Below are 19,251 nucleotides of genomic sequence, written 5' to 3'. Positions count from 1 at the left end.
GTGGGTGAATCATGGGGAAACAATCTTAAATCCTCCTTTCATGTGCCAGGTCCTATTCTTACAAGTGCAGCTACCAATCAGCACCCAGCGCATCTTTGGCACTGCTTGAGCATTCACTATTAATAATCATTGTCATCATGGCAGTTTCAGTTAGGAGATAAAATTAGGTGGTGAGTTAAAATCTAGACTAAGCTTTCCATGTCACCTTTCTATCACAGCTGCACCAAAGAAGGAAAATAAGACATCACCCCACAGTATGAGTGAAGGTGTGCATTTGTTTCACTGAAAGAAATATGTTTTATTATTATTCATGAAAGACTGAAAAGATCCATTTCCCATTTTTAAAGCTCTTTTCCTTGTTTCAGTATGTTGTAATTTCTTACTTTTTAATACATGTAGCACTTCCTAAAACTTATTATACCACCCAGATAGTTACTCTGGTTTTCTGGTAAAGTAGTAATAATCCCTAAATTTCAGAGATAAAAAATAAGTCTAGGCTTTGGTTAGCCCTTCTAGGATTCTGTTTAACCAGTATTTATTTTGTTTCAGTTTCCTGTAGCATCAGATTAAGGTGCCAGAATTTACATGCCCACTATAAATGGATATGATAATTTTTCCAATTTCATTTTCTATTAAGACAGATTTTGTCTTCATTAATACTGTCCTGTAAAATTCTCCTTGTAAACTCTCAGATTCATATAAGATAACACAGCAAATGACTATTGTTGAGGAAAAGTGATTTTTTTTTCTTTTTTGACTACTGTTTCCATTAGAAGAAGAAATACTAGCCTTCAGCCTCAGAGATTCTCCTTAGAGGGACAGATAGGCATAGAAAGGCTTATCTTAGGTCTGCTTCTCAAAGGCAAATGAAGGCACAATGGTGACTTTATTTTTAAAATAATCTATTCACAGTTTTAAATATGTTTTCTTTGAAGATGTCTTGAAAGTGAACATGGGCTTACCACTTTGTTGCATGTCTTTTAAATTTCCTTTAATTATGCAACCAATCTTATCCAAAAAGACGTCTCAGATGGGCATTGGTCAATGAAAGTTACCCATTTCTATTCATATGAGTTTCTTATGTGGTTTGGATTAAAATTTAATTAGTGACACACTGGCAATGGGAAGAAAAAGTTGAGTCACTTCAAAATGCCAAAAATTAAAGGACAGTTTCTTCAGGTAGGTTTTGGAAAGGCTGACATTAAAAAAAAAAAAAAATAGCCTTTCTGGGTTATATGAAATGAGATAACATGAGGAAGAGCCTAGCACACTGTTCCCTGGGCATGCAGAGTCTAGAATGTTTGTTCTTTTGTTTTAAAATTCTTTTAACAACTGCAAGTATCCAGAAGAGAAGACATCTCTTAAAACTAGCAATTTCTAGATTCTAAAAGATATCACTGAAAGTACAGATTTTCCGAGTTCTGTTTACAATGGAGTTTATGCTTTACGCTTCAATTCAATTCCTTCTAAGTTATTTTCTATTGTGAAAGTATTTTATGCTTCCATATAAAATCTAGAATATTAAAACTATAACTTTATAATGAATCTCTTTGTCAAGAAAGCAAAACAAGTAAAAATTATTAACTACATGGGAGAGTATTATATTATCTGGGAGAGATCATTTTACATCAGAATTATGAGGTCAATGAAATGTAAAATTCTTTCAAGATATTTTTATATTCTTAAGCCTACTGCTTAAGAGAGCTTAGAAGCATACCTTTGATAACAAACAAGACATTCACAATAAACAAAAGACAACTTCCCTTTTTCTTATCCTGCTTTAAAAATAGAAGAAAAAGAGGTAAGAGAGAAAGGAGAGACGACAAGGCTTTCCAGTCAAGGCTGGGAGTTAATATTAGCTATCACAAGATCTCAAGTGCAGGCTTTTATCCGCCCTGAAAAAGTGGATTTCTGAAATATCCCCATCAACAAGTATTTATGAAATGGATGACTTATTTCAACTTCATTCTTTTTCCTGGAAGCTTCAGAATTTTATTATTGGTTTTAATATCAGAGCTAAAAAATTAAAAAAGCTGTATTTAGAGTCACTTCCAATTTAATCCAGTCACAAAAGGCTATTGAAGCTTTGCAGTTCACATGGATTTTGGAAATTTATGTCCATTTTTCTTTATTGTCAGGCCAAACAATAACTATTCATGGTTCTATATGGTTCTTCTCTTAACACTGTAGTTTCTTCCTGTGCAAGCTGCATTATACAGCACACTCTGATATTGTCATTCCTAGCTCTGGTAAGCTAATAGGTAGCCGTGCAGGAAGGAGAAGGGTTAGAACAAAAATTTACAAACTATTTGAAGGCAAGGAAGGGGCAGAATCAAGTCAGGGGATAGAAAAATCCAGGCCCAGCCAAACAGGGACAAGTCTTGGCAAAGTTAATGGCTCCTTGACCTGAATGCGGAATGTCACCAGAAGCCCCAGGCAAGGTGAACTCTCTCCACTATTTGCTCCCTAGCACCCTGTGTTTTTCTTTTATAACATAAATGACACTTGGCACATATGTGCAACATCTGTCCTCCACACTAAATCCTATATCTTGTTCACTCCTGAATTCCAGTGCCTAGGACATAGTTTGTATTCAGTACACACTTGTCAAATGAGTGGATGAATGGGAAAGGGAGGTAGGATGTAAATAGAAATAACATTTCTTTTACAGTTACTATGGGCTATCTGTTTTATACATGTTTTTCATTTAACCCTCACAACAGCATTATCAGGTCTTGTTCCCATAATAGAAAAAAACTAAAGTTCAAAGAGGTTTACTCACTGAAGATCTTACAACTAGTAAAACTGGAATTGAAAATTGAGTGTCTGCCTCCAAAACTCATTCTTATCTGCTGTACATAGTGTCTCCCCTAAGAGCCAAACACTCAGTTTATTTCATACACAAATATTTAATGTTTTTATGTGGTGCAGCATTGTTGATAAGAGTTTTGTGTCTGACATCATAGCATAAGGATCTCTGAGTTGAAAATTGTGAGATTAATTTATTTACTCTGTGATTTAACTGAAGATATTAGACATGTAAACAATAAAAGTTGGAACCAAAAATATTTTGGTATTTGAGAATGCCTCTGACATTTTAACCTTAATGATTTAGTAGGAAAAACAGACAAGTATTTGTGATACTATATGGTAAGCATTATTAGAGTGTGTGGAACACACTGCCAAGGTGCCTCACTTAGACTCAGCTGACTGACACGTGACAGAAGAGCAGTTTTTATGCTAGCATATTGCTATATTGCTACAGAGCCTGAACACCTTCACCACAGCCACTGAGCAGCATCCCTGGCTCCCATGTGCACATAAAACCATCAGCAGCCCACTTTGCAACCCCACACAAGGCAACCATTTCAACTTCAGATACTAGCAGGGCCAGAAATCGAGACTCTAGCAGCAGCAGGCAAATGAGAGAGCAACGTCAGGGACTGATCAGAGCACAGCAGGACAGGGCCAAGCTGCACGTGTATTTCCACATGCGGTAGGTGTTTACTGTGAGTGTTTGCAGTGTCAAGGGAGTGTTTGCTGTGAGCGTTTGCTGTGCCAAGTGTGTCCATGCTGTGTGAGCTGGTGTATGTTTATGTAGGAGGAATCTCTCCACTGCTGTGCCAGAAATCAGCCAGGAATTCCAGAAGCTTCTTGTAAGTTAACATAGAGGATTAAGTGATGCCTCATCATATATGGCTCAGTGCATATGCTAAACACCCGTTTATGGTGGTTCTGACTGTCCTTTGCTGGATTCCAGATACAGTGACCTCTTTGCTCTTCCTGAAATGTATAAAAAACAACCACGCCCCTGGGCCTTTGCACTTGCTCTCGTTCTTCCCGGACTGCTCTTCCCTCGGATGGTCTGCTCTCCCACGTCCTTCACATCTCTGCTCATATGTCACTTTATCAGGCAGGCCTTCTCTGACCTCTCAGTCTAAAACAGGGAGCCTTGACCCCCACCACCAACATCCCTCTTACCTGCTCTGTTTTTCTCTATAGTCCTGGTATCTTTTTCTGTATTAACTTCTTCCTGTAAGATTTGTTAGGACCGAGACTTTATTTTGTCCACTGCAGTTTCCTTCATGTCTAAAAATCTGTCTAGCACATAGTAGGTGTTCAAAAATCATTTCTTGAACGAATTAATGAATTTTATCTTTGCATGTCTAGCACCTCACATATAGTAGGCAGCCTCATTATGTAATATATGTTTATGTGATATGTAAATAGATAATACCTAGCTGCCACCCCCCTTCCCATGCTAAGGGCCGGCCACCCCAAACCTCCCTGCTGTGAGCCAGCATGCCACGCTCTTGTACCTGCCTTTCTCTTGTTCTTTCCCCTTCCTTCTGTTCGAAGGACCCTACCCTCCCCCACCCCCTCCCCCGTACCAGTCTGTCCCCAAGTCAGAATTGCTGCTGCTGATTCAAGACAGTACACTAGTGGTTCTTTTCGCTAATATTTTTTCATAACATTTAAAACATTGTTCCATCCTTTGTCGGATCACGTTTCACCTCAAATTGAAGTTGTATGTTCCTTATCTCCAATTCTTCTCTCTAGCAATTTTAAGGCTTAGCAATGTTTTACTCGTTCATCTTCGTGTGGTGTCAAATAATAATAGAAAGCATGATGGCTTCCATTTGTGTGTGTCTCATGCTTGCAGCGCCATGCTAGAGGCCTTCCAGATCTTCTCTCAGATCTTCAAGAGAACCTTGCAGGACTGATATCATTAATGCCGTTTTAAAGACTTGGAAATGGAGGCTTGGAGAAGGGAAGGAATCAGCCAGAGCACCAAGCTAGTAAATGTCAGAGCCACACTCCACACTCAGATCTTCCTGTCAGCAAAGTCTTTGTCCTTTCCATGGCATTACACTTTAAATGACTTGATATATGTTCCTCAGGAAGAAAATACCATACTTTAAAAATGAAATCATATTTCTTGTATTCTTCCCTTTTTTTTGATGTCTCTAAATGTAACAAGCATTAGAAATCTTTGTTGAGAAAATTTTTATTTGCTGTATGGATATTCTTTCTCTCTCTCTCTCTCTCTCTCTCTCTCTCTCTCTCTCTCACACACACACACACACACACACAGACACACACACACACACACACACACACACACACACACACGATTGGTGACTGATTAATCCTGTAATTTTTAAAAAGCTGAGCACCAGATTTGGGCATTCAACTCTGGTCCACTTAGGATTCAGGTCAAAGAGCAAATAATTTTTGTGATATAAATGCATAATCTGTTTTTTTTTTCTCCAATAGACAAATGGCATTTTTAAAGTGTCTTAAAGCTTTAGATGTACTTGGCATTTCCACCTGACTTCAGTGGCTCATCATAACCTAATGGATGGTATTTTGTTGTATCTCAAATGTGAAAAAAGTACTGAAGCATCATTTCATGGAAATAATATAATAGTAAAAGCCCTATCTTTTCCCCTGGTGATTTAAAACGGTGTTGGATAGCTATTAAAAGTAGCTGGAAGTCTCAAGCAGTGCTTTATTTTAAGCATAAGAACATTTCTCATGCATTAATGAAATCACTTATGATTTCCAGATGTTTTTAGTTTTTTCAAATAGTATGCTTGCTAGAATAAACTTCCAGTTACTCCCAAAGAAAATCATTTGTACAGAGCTGTGCTACAAGGATATATTTGTCGGTAAACTCTTTCATAAACACTTTTGTTTATAATTTTATGAGCGAGGGAAGAGTGACAGTGGTTGGATATACAGGATGCCAAAAGAGCAAGGTAAAAAAATAATTTCAATGTAATAGAATTAATTTCAATGCAGTTTTATAAGAACATAAAATCACTTAGCTTAAATATCAGCCCTTTGGGGAGGATTTTGCCATCCCTCAGTCCCGCAGGTGACCTAGCCTGGTGTGGGTGCCACCAATGAGCAAAACCAAATGTAGCCAAGTATTTAATACTCAGAGTAAATGGATAGTAGGAAAACAAGTGACAGTTGCATGTGTTGAGATATAAATTATGCATCACTGACTTGCGATCTTGGCTTTTTACTTGGGGGAGGGAGGAAGTCATGCTCCCCGTGTAATTTTGGCTCATTTCCAGAGTCTGTATTTCTTATTGCTAGCTGAGATGAGATGCCAAACCCTTGTGCTGTTTGAATTTGCGCAACAATGCTTTAATACCCAGAGCTCCTCCATAAATAGTCTGTTCTCCCCACACTTAGTGAGAAAACAACCACAGGAAATCTGGGAATGTGCAGCAAGCCCCGTTTAATTGAGCTAAGCCTGCAGGACCGGCAGGGAGCGTCCGCGTACACAGCCTCTGCTCCTGGCCTTGCACGACTGTTTACCTAAGGGGCAAAGAAGTCTGCGTGCGAGACACCATGTTGCTACTACAGCCTTAGCAACAGCAGTAGCCAGCTTTTTGTTGCTTTTGTCGACAGTCTGGAGAGCCGTACTCCTTTAAGGAAACACAAACTCCTTTCTCTCATTCCTGGCCCCAATCAGTAATCATCCAGACTGTCATCTGCCTGCTGTTATCAGGAAGAACAGCCCTGGGAAATCATCTTGTCTCTCTCGCAGAAGAAAAGTTAAAAGAGCACAGATGGAAAGTAGCTTTTTGCATGCAAGTAACCAGCTAGTATCCCAGGGGCATCGAGCCATGATTTTGATTTCTGTGCTAAGTGCATTAGCAGCCATGGCTTGGGAGGTTTCATCTGTAAGTGGAATTGCTGCAGGCATTTTTGGGTTTTGGTGAGCAGCAGATATTTGGGGACATTGTGCTGTTATTACAGAGCCCCACGATGAAGATTCAGGAGCATCCCAGCATATCTGACACCAAACAGCAGAGGAATCAAGATGCCAGTGACCAGCAGGAGAGCTTTGTCTCCGAAGTGCCCCAGTTGGATCTGACTGCATTGTGTGATGAGAAGAGCTGGGAAGGTAGGGTTGTCTGATACCTGGCTGATTTAATATCAGAAAAGCATGTATAAGGGAAAAGCATGTATCGGTGCAGAGGCATGTAACCGTGTGGGGGTGGGTGAGAATGAGGGCTATGTTTGCACAGGTAACTGCATTTCTAAGTGACTGGAAATCCTTTACCTGGCACAGAAATATCTCACGTTAAATGTTGCCAAGGGTAGTTGCAATTTAAGAAAGAAAATGTGCTTTCCCTTTATCGTAGTGTCACCTTGCACTCCTGATTTTTATTGTTGTTTTTTCGGGGTTTTTTTTTTTTTTTTTTTTTTTTTTTTTTAAAACTCAGCTGGAGTGCTGACATGTATGTCTTTTACCCCTAGTAGTACCAAGCAGAGTAGTAAGAAACCGGTGTGCATTTAGGATCTCCTCTTTCAGTGTATTCGATCTTCCCACTACTACATGCCAGCACCTACCTCCTTCATTAAATCTCCTTCCCATTGTTCAGGAAAGATGTTTTGCTTTGCCTTGCTTCTATGTTTGTTTTTATGGATAGGTTTTTTTTTTTTTTTAATCCAGGTGAGCAAACTTAATGGCTTTGCTTATCAACTACTGAGCCTGTAACACAGTGTTTTAGATTGGTTTTTCTAGAGACTTTTTTCGTGAAAATGTTAGAAATGTACTTGTAAAGAAGGCAGCCTTGTCAAAACTGTATTTCAGGGAGGATATTGCAGCAGTTTTATCAAGCCGCTCATTCTTTCGTTATCCATGTGCTTGCCTCCAAACATGTATCAATATGTATCCAAAATAAATGTATGTGTTTGAAGGCTACAGTGAGGGAGAAATTATGCTCCTGATTTCAGTAGAGTAGCATGACTTAACACAATGACTTAGCAGAGAATCACAACTATGAAAAATGAATTATCTCTAGCACTTTAACTGTCTCTACCCTTGAATGCTTTTTTTTAACCAAGAAATACTTGTTAAGTTAGTAATGTTAGATGAAGGATCCAAAGGTGATCTGAAAAGACCACAAGGTGAAAAAGAGTAACCCCACTGTGCTTCTGGCATCCAGGACTTCAGTGAAAACAAGCAGATAAACTGTTTTGTTTTGTTTTTTATTCTAGTTCTCCCTCCTTGTAATCTAAGAAAACTGTTTTAATTCTTTTTATATAATTAGAGCAGTGGATCTGAGATTTTGTCAGATGTTTCCAGCTCATAACATACTCACTAAGCACAAAATGCTGAGTTTTGTTTTGTTTTTAATTTAAGTGAGGTATTCCTGGAGATTGTTTTGTTCCTTTCATTCTTGTGTACTTTGATATAATCATGTGTTAGCTTTTAAATGATACATGAAGAACAACCCCTCCCCACATGCCAAAAAAAAAGTCCCATAGTCACTCTTACCCAAATAAAAGAAAAAAGCAGTAATCAAAATAAATACTATATTTGGGTTTTAGTGGTATGGTCTGCCCCTAAACCTCTCAATAAGAACTATGATTTTTGGTCAGAGTTCACACTAGCCACATTATCTTCTTCCTCCTCCTCCTCCTCCTGAAATAGACTCAGTTTGATTATTTTTATCTTGGCTAATCATAAATTTATAATCTTTCCCAGCACACTTAAAGAGGCTAATATATAGCTGAAAATTCTCTCCCGAGTAGGTGAAAGCCAATTTATAATTTCCTTAAAACTTATTTCATTATTTAAAGAACTTTTTTCCAGATAAAAAATCATCATTATTTTATTTTGTAAATCTAGATGGATTTTTTAAAAGGTTATTTGGGAAGAAAATACATTTCATTTCAATAAGCTTGGGAATGTGAATTGTTTTATCCATGTAATTTATGAAATAATTTGTTTTTTTTTTTTTTTTTTTGCCAATTATTGCATTTGTCATTGACCTTGCATGTCTTAAAAATCTACACGGATTCATTTCAGGATCATTTCAATCATTTGGTTACTGCTTTTCAGTGACTTTTTTTATTATATATTTATTTTAACATTCCAAGTTACATCATAGCAGTCATATGGCTGTAAGTGTAGTCAAAATAAGGGAATTTCTGCAGAAAGGGTAAATAAAATGAGAGCAATAAATATGATCACTAAAATATCACTTTTTATAGCTTCAGTAAGAAACAAAATGGTGGCTATTCAATATGGAATAAACTTTGCATTAATTTACATTGCAAATGTGGAAACAATGGAACAAAATACAGAAATGGAAGTAATAATGACTAAAAACTGTAGGAACCGGTATCTGTCTGTAGGCCCGCATCACCAGTCTTTAAGCCGCCATGTGGCATAACCCCCCTTTCTCGTTCGCTTGCTCTTTCCCTGTTCCCACATAGTTCATACTCTCGCACTGACGTGGAATCGTAGAATAGCAGGGGAGGCAGTACTCAGTGAACAGCCTGCTGGTGCTGGCCTCTGCAGTGTGTGCTGCCATATGCAAATGATGTTCTCTGGCTTCTGGGGCTTAGCATCAAGGAAACAAAAAGGGAAATGAAACTAATAAGTAGATTCCGTAGGCTGCACAGAGTGGAACCCTCTCACAGTTAATGTAGGATCCGAGTCTAGTCATGCTTGTATGTAGCTGTGTTTTAGGGCATGTTATTTGATATGGCTCTATCCTGGTGACCCTGTATTATTATTATTATTATTAGGGTTTCCTCTCTCCAAGGTTAAATGAATACACAAATTAAACATAATATTCTGTGTTATTTAAAGCCCTTCAGAGTTGCATAATTAGAATGTTCCCAAGCAGCCAGTTCATGTTCATTTGGGTGTACCATTTCTGGAAGTACTGGGGTTTAAACACTAGCTACTCTATTTGATTTGCCATTGTAAAACTAATTTTAACGTTTTGAAAAGAGCGTAAAATATGAGGGTACTTCAGAAAGTTCATAGAAAATAGAATTAAAAGATAGTACTCATCTTCCCATGAACTTTTTGAAGTACGCTCATAATTGACATATCTCATTCATCACTTACTGCTTATCGAAAATAACTTTGGAAAGGAAATCTAGTACAAGAATCAGAGAGAAGCATGGGAACTTAAGAGCTCTTCCAATTGAACACTCCCATCATACAGATAAGAAAGCTGAAGCCAAAGAGGCAAAATGATGATTCAGAGTAACAAAGTCTCCTGACTTCTACTGGATGCCTCTTTCTGCACAATGCTAGTTATGTGTCATGGCAGGAGGTAGACCAGAGTGGTTAAGATCCAGACCCCCTGGGATCAAATCTTGGTGCTGCTGCTTATCCAGCTTTGCGGGCAAGTTAAACCTGTCTTAGTTTTGCTTTAATTTCCCCATCTTTAAATAAATATAATAATAGATAATAATGAATAATAAATATAGTAGTATCTACTTAGTAAGTTTGTTGCAAGGATTAAATGGGCTAAAATCTGCAAAGTGCTCAACACAGTGTGGGCACATAGTAGATAGACACTATGTGAATGTTAGTTATTATCTTCTGTAAATATTTCCGAGTACAGTTTCAGGAAAAATCAGCCACAGTTTGCCTTCTTTGAAATCAGAGCCCAATTTTACCTTATGACCATGGATGGCTCTGAACACAGAAGAGGAATCAGTAATTACAAGGTCCTCCACAGATTTACTAAGGACTAACTATATCACTCCAACCTTCTTTCTTTCTTTTATTATGTTACTAGACTCTGGATTAGAGAAATGTTGCATTCGAAAGGACCTCTGTGGGGCCTTTCTCAGGGCCATGATGATAGCCTTGTCAGAGATGTGGCAGGGATAGAAGGCAGGTAGCATAGTGAGTTAGTAACTGATTAAGCAACTGCACTTAAATATGCAGGTGCATGTATCAAAGTCAGCTCAAATGGGGATATTCTCATTAGGTAAAGTCCTCAGTCCTATCCTGTTCCACACATTTAGTAATGATTTAAATGGGGCTGTTGACAGCCTGCTCATCAACTTTGCTAGGGGCAAAACAGATATATATGAAATTTAAGGATTAAATATGTGATTGGTAAAGCTGACTGCCAAGGTTCCTTCTAACTCTGACTAGCAAGGCTATTTGTGTATTTTAATAGGACTACCATTGTTCTAAGGTTTAATTTTGGAACACTAAGGAAATTGTTATAGAAGGTTACCCAGTAAAGAACCTCCCAATGGTGCTTACAACTTTCTGTGTCTTAGAAGTGTAAATACCTACTAGCACAAATGAGAAGAAAGATGATTATGACATCATGCCAAGTAGTAATGGCTGTAAATAACATAGTTGGAAATGAAATGTGGAAAATAAGCTTCCTTAATTCTGTGCAGATTTCTTAGAAATAAATCATCTCCACGGCCAGCTAATCAGAGAGTAGGTATATCCCAGTGACCATATTAGCATTACTCAGAGAGATGTTCCCTCTTCCTACAGTGAATTTCTTTTATTTCCATGTGTACTGTAGTGTCTGAATTGGAACTTCCCCAGGACCTACTCTTTTTTATTACTTAAATAGCAAGCTTACAGCTTTAACTCTGTTATTTCTTACCTGCTTGCTGTGATGTCAGCTGACCTGATAGAGAGACATGTCATATTTATATCCTGAGTTCATTGTGGCAAGACACATGACTAAAAGTGAAATCACTGTACCCAAGGAATTTTGGTCTAAGTATGAAAATGCATTTATTTTATGGAGTGCTTTAGGATGAAAATCCAATTTGAAGCCTCAAATCTTTTCTGTTTTCCCTTTGAATAATTTTCTTGCGATATCCTGTTTGTTTCATTGCTTTAGAATTACTAGTTAAAATATAAAATAATTCCCTAACTACAATTGGTACTTGTCAGTGAATACATCCTCAAAACTGGCTCTCTAAAAAGGTAATGCAATTAGTCATATTATGTGCCAAACTGTTCTATTTAGTTTTTGCTTGTTTTTCTAGTTGAGTGCCAACTATTAAAACATGAGATAGCCTTGAGTTTTTAAATCATTTCAAAGTAAAACAGGGAAATAGTTGGTTTTATTGAATCTTGAATGAAACATTCCCTTTTATTTTGTTAATGCTGAAATTCTCAATGGTTCTACAGTTCTCATTTTTAAATAAGTGAATTTGTTTGCCCTTACCACATGCTTTAAGAAAAAATGCCACCTACAAACTAGGATTTCTTCAGCTGTGCATTTCCTATGTAACACTGGTGACAATAGGAGAAGACACATTTAGTCTTCTATTAGTGAAGTAGTTGGTCAGGAATGGAGCCACAAAATGAAGCTGTGCTAACAAACAAGAAAACTAATGGATGGCCCATGTTAGCCACACAGTATTGATAATTTCGTCCCCTGATTAGTATTTCATAGTGAATTCAAGATCACAGTTTATCTTTTATTGGAGACATGTTTGGTTAGTGCACACAGACACACACTCTTTCTGCAATATTTTGTACACAGAGGTCACCTGGTTGAAAACTTAAACCAAAGATTAGTTGTAACCTTTTAAAAGAGATATTCTGCTAGAATCAGACAAAGAGCTTCAGGATCTAAAGTAACACCTTTTCAAACTAAGTTTTGATGAGTAGAAATATCAATCTAACCACACATCTATATTGCCAGTATCAACATCAGATCTGTTTTGCCAAAGCCCTCTGTCCCTGGTGAAGCTTCTTGCCTTTCCCCCAGTTGTTTTGCTCCTTTGCTGCTCTGCGAGGAAGTTATTGCCTGCTGCACTACTGTTCAAGCCATCATAACCCTCTCCCTGGCCTGGCTCTATTGATTTAGTCCTTGCACAAAATAACTGCTCTTATGAAATACCATGAAATAGAAGATGCAATCTGGTCAATTTAATAGTTCCATTTTCTGCAACTTAACACTAAATTTTTCATTTTTCCTAGGGATTACTTTCCACTCACTCTCTTGTTACTTCTCCTCTTAGTCCATTTGTTACTCTTTCAGTTGGCAGTTCCAAGCTGCTCATATCTGAGCCCTCCTGCTTAGGAGGACCAGACTGATAGTGTTGGTACAAAGGGTGAAGCACCTCCTGTTCATCTCCAGCTTCCGCCAAGTATATCTACCAACATATTCTCTGCCACTTGTTCAGCCTCAATAGACCAGAACCTGTCTTTAACACTGCTTTCATTTTTCAAAATAGCTATATTTTCATCTTGGTTCTCTTTACATTTTGAGAACTTTTAGACCTTGATCAATATGAGGTTAAGTTTTTTTTAACTAATGTGCTTATCTTCCCTGTTACACTGTAGGGTCTTCAAAAATTTCTGACAGCCATCATTGTTACTGAAGCACTTGGCACATTCTAAATTGAAGCACTGATCTGGAAGTCAGGAGACTTAGTTTCTAGTCCCAACTCTTGTCTTTGATAAGTATTTGTTCTTTGGGTTTCAGTATCCTTATCTGTAACCTGCTGGGTTGGATCAGTGGTTCTCAAACCTGGCTATACATTGGAATCACTTCGAGAGTTTTTTAAAGCGGGGTGAGGGGGGGCATGCATATTTGGACCCTCATCTAAATATTCTGTTTAATTGAGTGTGAAGAACTGTGTGTTGGTAGTTATTATTTTACAGCTGTTATATGGTCTTTTTAGATAAAGTGTTGAATAAGCACTTATTTAAGATCATTTTGTACATTTTATAGTTTGATAGCTGAAGGAGCTCTTTCATGGTTCAAACTCTAGGAATTCCAGAATTTAAGATCATGGCCAAATTCCAGCCTTGTGTAAATCACAGTAACCCACAAATAGATTTAAAGCACAACTTTTTTTTTTAATGTGGAGTATTACAAATGAGATACCCTATATTGCCTGAGCTCTATCTTTAAAATCTTCTAAAAGTATTTTTTTTAATAAGGAAAGGAATATATTGAGGTGAGTTTTACAGTAAATAGAAATAAACATGACCCTATTCCCTCCCAAAATGACAGGTCAGGATTTTGTGCTGAGTATGTCTTTTTTCTTACAGATTGTCAAAATAGTTTGTACAGATGTGTCCTTTGTAAGGCATTCTGTTTTTTCTCATTTGACTATCTTACGTATGTATCTCTCACTCTGTAGTCTTGAGCAACTTCTGAAGTTTCAAGTGCAAAGCATGCACCATACATGTGCTGATCCCAACGCACTTGACAGAAGCACACAAATCTGCTTCCTAGATAACTGAAAGGAAGCTGTAAACTTCTACATAAATAGGCTCTCACAAGAGTAATGTGGTTCCTTAGCATGAATCCTTAGTTGTTTCAGTGCAGGATGGAAAGCCATGATGCCAGATACCTCCCTCCCTGACACACTTGCTTTTTAACAATGACCTCAGGTGGAAAAGTTTTCATCACTGACCTTTTAGGGAAGTTGTAAGCATACGCTATTGGTTCTCTTTCAAGCTGTTTCTCAGGGAAGCCCTAGCAGGTTCTCTTCTGAAAGCAAGTGAGAATAGAGATAAAAGGTAGATGATGGCCATCAGGTGTATTGGTGATTTTGGTTGGGGCATAGCGTCCCTATTCTGAACCTTAGATCTAAAATGAGAAAACATTCGGTGGGCAGCTTCCTCTAAAGCATTCAGGAAACTTGGGAAGCCACTGAGCTTTAAAGAACAATTTTGACCTCTCACCGCCGTTGTTTTCCAGAGCCCGTCCCTACTTTCTCCTCCTGGCAGCGGGAGAACGTGGACTCTGACGAAGCCCGCCTCTCCCCGCAGGCCGGGCGCCTGATTCGTCAGCTTCTGGATGAGGACAGTGACCCCATGCTCTCTCCTCGGTTCTACACTTACGGGCAAGGTCGGCAGTACCTGGATGACACAGAAGTCCCTCCCTCGCCCCCAAATTCCCATTCTTTCATGAGGTATGTTTCTCTGTTGCTGATAAGCAAATGCAGCATCTTTGCAGCATTAGAAAAGATAGGGATGGTGCTGATGGCTGGTAATTTTTCAAAAATCAAGTTGTGAGTCTGTGGTGGAAGGTATTTGAAATTCTCCGTCCTAGGACACAGGCTGCATTGTAGTTGTTAGTTGATCTGTGGCCCAGCTGCGACATGACATACTGCATTTCCTTATGTCTCCTTTCCAAAGCTCTCTGCAATTTAACTTTTAGGCCTACAGCAAAGGTACACATTCAGTCCTGCCTTTGCCAATAGAAAATGTGAGCTGGAGAACTTTAGACGTGCTTACTGGGTGGGACAGACACAGCTCAAAGTCACAAGATGAATCTGTCAACTTTCTTTTTATTCCAGAGGGTGGAGGCTGTCTTGAGTCTCCTCCTCTGTGCCATATGGCATCCCACATCTCCAGAGCCCCCTCAGCAGGCCACGACAGCTCGTGGGGAAGCTGACCCAAATTGTGCTCCTCACAGGAGGCGAAGTTCCTCTCTGGGGTCCTGCAATGATGAGCAAGAGGACCTGACACCTGCCCAACTCACACGGAGGATTCAGAACCTCAAAAAGAAGATCCGAAGATTTGAGGACAGATTTGAAGAAGAGAGAAAGTACAGAGTAAGTGCCCCCTCACAGGGTTCCCTCTGTCCCTTCCTGTCCCGCAACGTGCCAGCATGTCAACAACTCAAAGAAGTGATCAAAGGTAAGGGAGATTTTTAGGGACTCTCAAAACAAAAAGGTAGTAAAAACTGGGTAGTAAACCCTGATAAACCCCAGTCATCAGGTATCAGCATTTTTCTTACACAAGTGTATTCTTACAAATAAATTGAAAGCTTACCTCTACATTTTATAAATGTATTAATGAGCAGGAATGGGAAAAATTGTTGAATGAAATCTTTTGTTTGGCTAAAACTTAACTCAAGATTATCTTCTTCTACAGTTTGATTAATACTGAGCTCATTCTACCCTTAGCTCTGTCCTTAGTATTTCCCGCAAGAGTTGCAAAAAGGTGTTTTCTGTGGTGGTTGCGGTGCAGAACCTCCTATGCTCCTCTGTTTTCTACTCTGCTAGCCTTAGAGGTTACCCTACAAATAATGGAAAGCATTTTGCCTCTGAGGAATTCTTTGAAAACATTAAAAATAACAAGATGTTAAGAAGGATAATGGAATTACTCTTACGAATTTTGCTCTGATTGATCATGATTAGTTTCTTATTCTGATGGGACTCAACTTTTCCTTCCTATTTAAAACAAAATTGATCATTAAGCACTTCTTTTTCCTGCCCCAGTAAAACATTTACCCTTGACTTTTTTCCTCAGCCATCTCACAGCGACAAAGCAGCCAATCCAGAGGTTCTGAAATGGACAAATGACCTTGCCAAGTTCCGGAAGCAACTTAAAGGTAGGTGAAGCTCTGGACCTGCAACTTGTCTTGTGTACAATAGGCCAGGTGCCAAATCCATCATCTCGCCTCATGCCGAGTGCCACTGCTCAGGTATTCCAGGTTCCTTCTCCTCAGTGCTCTTTTATTCAGGGTGACAGCTTCCCCATGGCTTCCCATGGTCTCAATCACAGGCCAGCCAGATCAGCCAAGATGCAAATTCTGCAGCATTTCTTTATTTCCTTAAGTCACTAATAAAAGGATGGTGCTTCAAGTCAACACTTCTTAAGCACCTGTTTAATCCAAGGCTCTGTTTGCCGTGGTATTAGAAGACATATGGACACAGAGATGAACCTGAAAAGGGTTTGTCACCTGTCCCTCAAAGAGCTTGCTATCTTTTACGAGATAGTTGTATAAGCAGCTATATAGAATACAGAGTGAAAATGATTTCAGTATAAGCTATATAAGTCATACAACAAAATGTTGCCCGGGGGCTGGGCATTAGATCAGTAAATACGTTTCGACCCTAAGGGAACAAGGATGGGAAGATCTGCCGCATTCTAACAGCAGCACACGGGCAGGTGTGACTACAGCATGGATGATGTCAAATAGCTAAAGCTTTCTCAGGAATTGGTTGTCAGGAGACAGTTCACACCATCCAGGAAGACATTATCATTTTCTCAGATTTTACATAACTCAGGGATTTCCACTGATACTATAATTAGATACCCTCTGAAAAAAGACAGGACTAAGCAGTTATTGACACCAGAGAAAAACAGACATGAATTCTCTTATATCTTTACTCCCAAATCTTTTCAACTAGAGTCAAAACTAAAGATATCGGAAGAAGACCTAGTCCCCCAGATGCGGCAGCGAAGCAACACACTGCCCAAGAGTTTTGGTTCCCAACTTGAGAAAGAAGACGATAAGAAGCAAGAGCTGGGAGATAAAGCCCTAAAGCCTGGCGTGGAAGCCACGCTGGAGTCTATCCAGAGGAGGCTCCAGGAGAAGCGTGCAGAAACCAGCCGTCCCGAGGACGTTAAGGTGCGATGCTTCTGTGAAAGCCCCAAGCTAACCGCTCATCCTGAGCCACTGCGGTCCACATGGTAGAAACGTAGGGCATGCTGCACGAACCCAATGGGAAGAGCAATGCCTCTTTAAACCCTCCACGCTCTTCCATGTCCAAAGAAACAGATGAAACAACTCGAGAGTGTTTCATCCGTGGGTACTTTGGTTTTTGACTACAGATTGAAGGCAGACTACTCTATTGTATATATTACAAAATGAACTTGTTCAGGTTGATAGACAGGTTAGTGACTCTCCGAGGTAGAAGGATTAGAGACAGACCTTCGGGACTGTGGAACCTGTAACTGTAGTCATTGCTTGGAACATTAAGCTAAGCCCCATATGCCTCTCAGTCCTGCTTACTTAAGTATTGAACATGCCTTTACTGCCACACTAGAGATCCAAGTAGTTCATGATGACTCTGCTCTACTGTCCGTATTTCTAGCAAGGGGTTAGGAATGGCTTGTTCCTAAGGGAACTTTGGATAGAGCTAGGGAGAGCTATTGTATGAGGATTCTTTTTAACCTTACTTTAGTAGATTTGTTTTACTGAAGAAGTTAGAATGTTCATAAATGTTTTCCTTCTTTGTCATTTCTCTATCCCTGTTTATACAGGATATGACCAAAGACCAAATTGCTAATGAGAAAGTGGCTCTGCAGAAAGCTCTGTTATATTATGAAAGCATTCATGGACGGCCGGTATGTGAGGAACTGAATTTTCTGATTGGGGTTAATTATCTAGATTTAGAAATAGATTTTCTGTGTCTGGTATCTTGCAAATGGGGTTCACTAATGTTTGCTTTCTTTGCTTTTAGAATAAAGGAAGTTACCATATATTTACACCATAATTAAGCTTTCTGAAGGCTTAGCTGATGAGAAAGTTCCACTGTCTAGAAGACATTGAACTTAATTGAATTCAAACAAAAAATTAGTTTGCAACTAAAATTTACTCACTGGTGTCCTGCTTTCAGGGGGAAAACGTGGGGGGCAGAGTATAGGGTGCACAGAGTGCTGAAGTGAGGAGACTTCCCTGTCCCTACGTCCGCCCCCATAGGCTCTAGGCTTTGTCATCCATAAAATGAAGTTGTTAAACTAGAATGATATGCCCTAAAATTAATCTCTCTGGAATGCAGTTGCAATCATTGTTTGTCTAAAAGTTCCAGCTGCCTTCAGAAAGTGTGAGGAATCCAAAATATGGCTTTGCCTTTTCATAACAACAGGAGGCATTGGAGGTGATTTGTTATTCAAAAGATGCTTATGGAATGTTTGTTGTTAGCTGTGGGGGAGGCGGTAGCATGATAGATAGGCTTCTCTCTTCCTTCAGGAACTTGTAATCAGACATCCTTCTTGGCAGTTACTCCTGACAACATAAAGTTATTAAGACTCTAACAAAACAAATTCTTAAAAGCAAGTATAAGGAAGCATGAAGTTTAGGTTTACAGCTGGATTTTTATATTGCCAAAAAACAGATCTCTTTTCCAGTCTCAGCCACAACTATATAATAGACATAGTCTTTTCATCTAAAATATGCTCTTTTAAATAAAGAAGGTTGCAGAGTAATTCATTAGACTCTACGGTCTGTGAGGATAAGAATTCTGGGCTGTGTACACCTTTGAACCTAACCCTGAGCATCTAGCACAAGACCTGACACATTGCATGTGCCCAGTAACTATCTGTAGGATGCTTCCTCCATGGCATTTTGGTTCTGAATTTATCAGGTTTAAGTTAAAAAAAAAAAAAAAAAAATTCTGGCACTGATGATGATTGATTTCGCTGGCCTGTCCTTGCAGTGGAAAAATACCAACACTCTGGGATAATGTCCATGTTTCAGCCAAGTTTTGTTTTGGATTTTTTAAAGGCATTGAACCAAATAGTAAATGTTCTAGAGCTCAAATATATTATGAAACTTCGTCCTTCTCTACTGGAGTATTCAGAACTTGTAGAGGTAGAACTGAACGTCTGTTAACAGAGAGAAAGCTCTTCTCCACCATAGGATTAGAACCTATAAGAGTGGATCTCCTTGTGGCTACTGGACGGGCCTCAGTGAAGGAGGGGGGAGCTGTGTGTTTTCTTTCTTTAAATTT

At 38.9% G+C, this 19,251-nt stretch overlaps 1 protein-coding gene across 5 annotated transcripts in view; it reads left to right on the top strand.

Annotated features, from left to right (window-relative positions):
- Positions 1–19,251, top strand: part of FAM13A (family with sequence similarity 13 member A) — an 86,850-nt gene that overhangs the window by 49,429 nt on the left and 18,170 nt on the right. For all 5 annotated transcript variants that reach the window (XM_063107560.1, XM_063107556.1, XM_063107561.1 and 2 more), the window contains 6 exons: positions 6,778–6,925; positions 14,484–14,697; positions 15,204–15,342; positions 16,043–16,124; positions 16,927–17,147; positions 17,783–17,866. In XM_063107560.1, the coding sequence (XP_062963630.1) occupies positions 6,778–6,925; positions 14,484–14,697; positions 15,204–15,342; positions 16,043–16,124; positions 16,927–17,147; positions 17,783–17,866 (888 nt within the window). The remainder of the gene's footprint in view (positions 1–6,777; positions 6,926–14,483; positions 14,698–15,203; positions 15,343–16,042; positions 16,125–16,926; positions 17,148–17,782; positions 17,867–19,251) is intronic.

This window comes from Cynocephalus volans, chromosome 9, assembly GCF_027409185.1.
Source record: "Cynocephalus volans isolate mCynVol1 chromosome 9, mCynVol1.pri, whole genome shotgun sequence".
NCBI lineage: Eukaryota > Metazoa > Chordata > Mammalia > Dermoptera > Cynocephalidae > Cynocephalus > Cynocephalus volans.
This window is presented reverse-complemented; position numbering and strand designations above follow the sequence as displayed.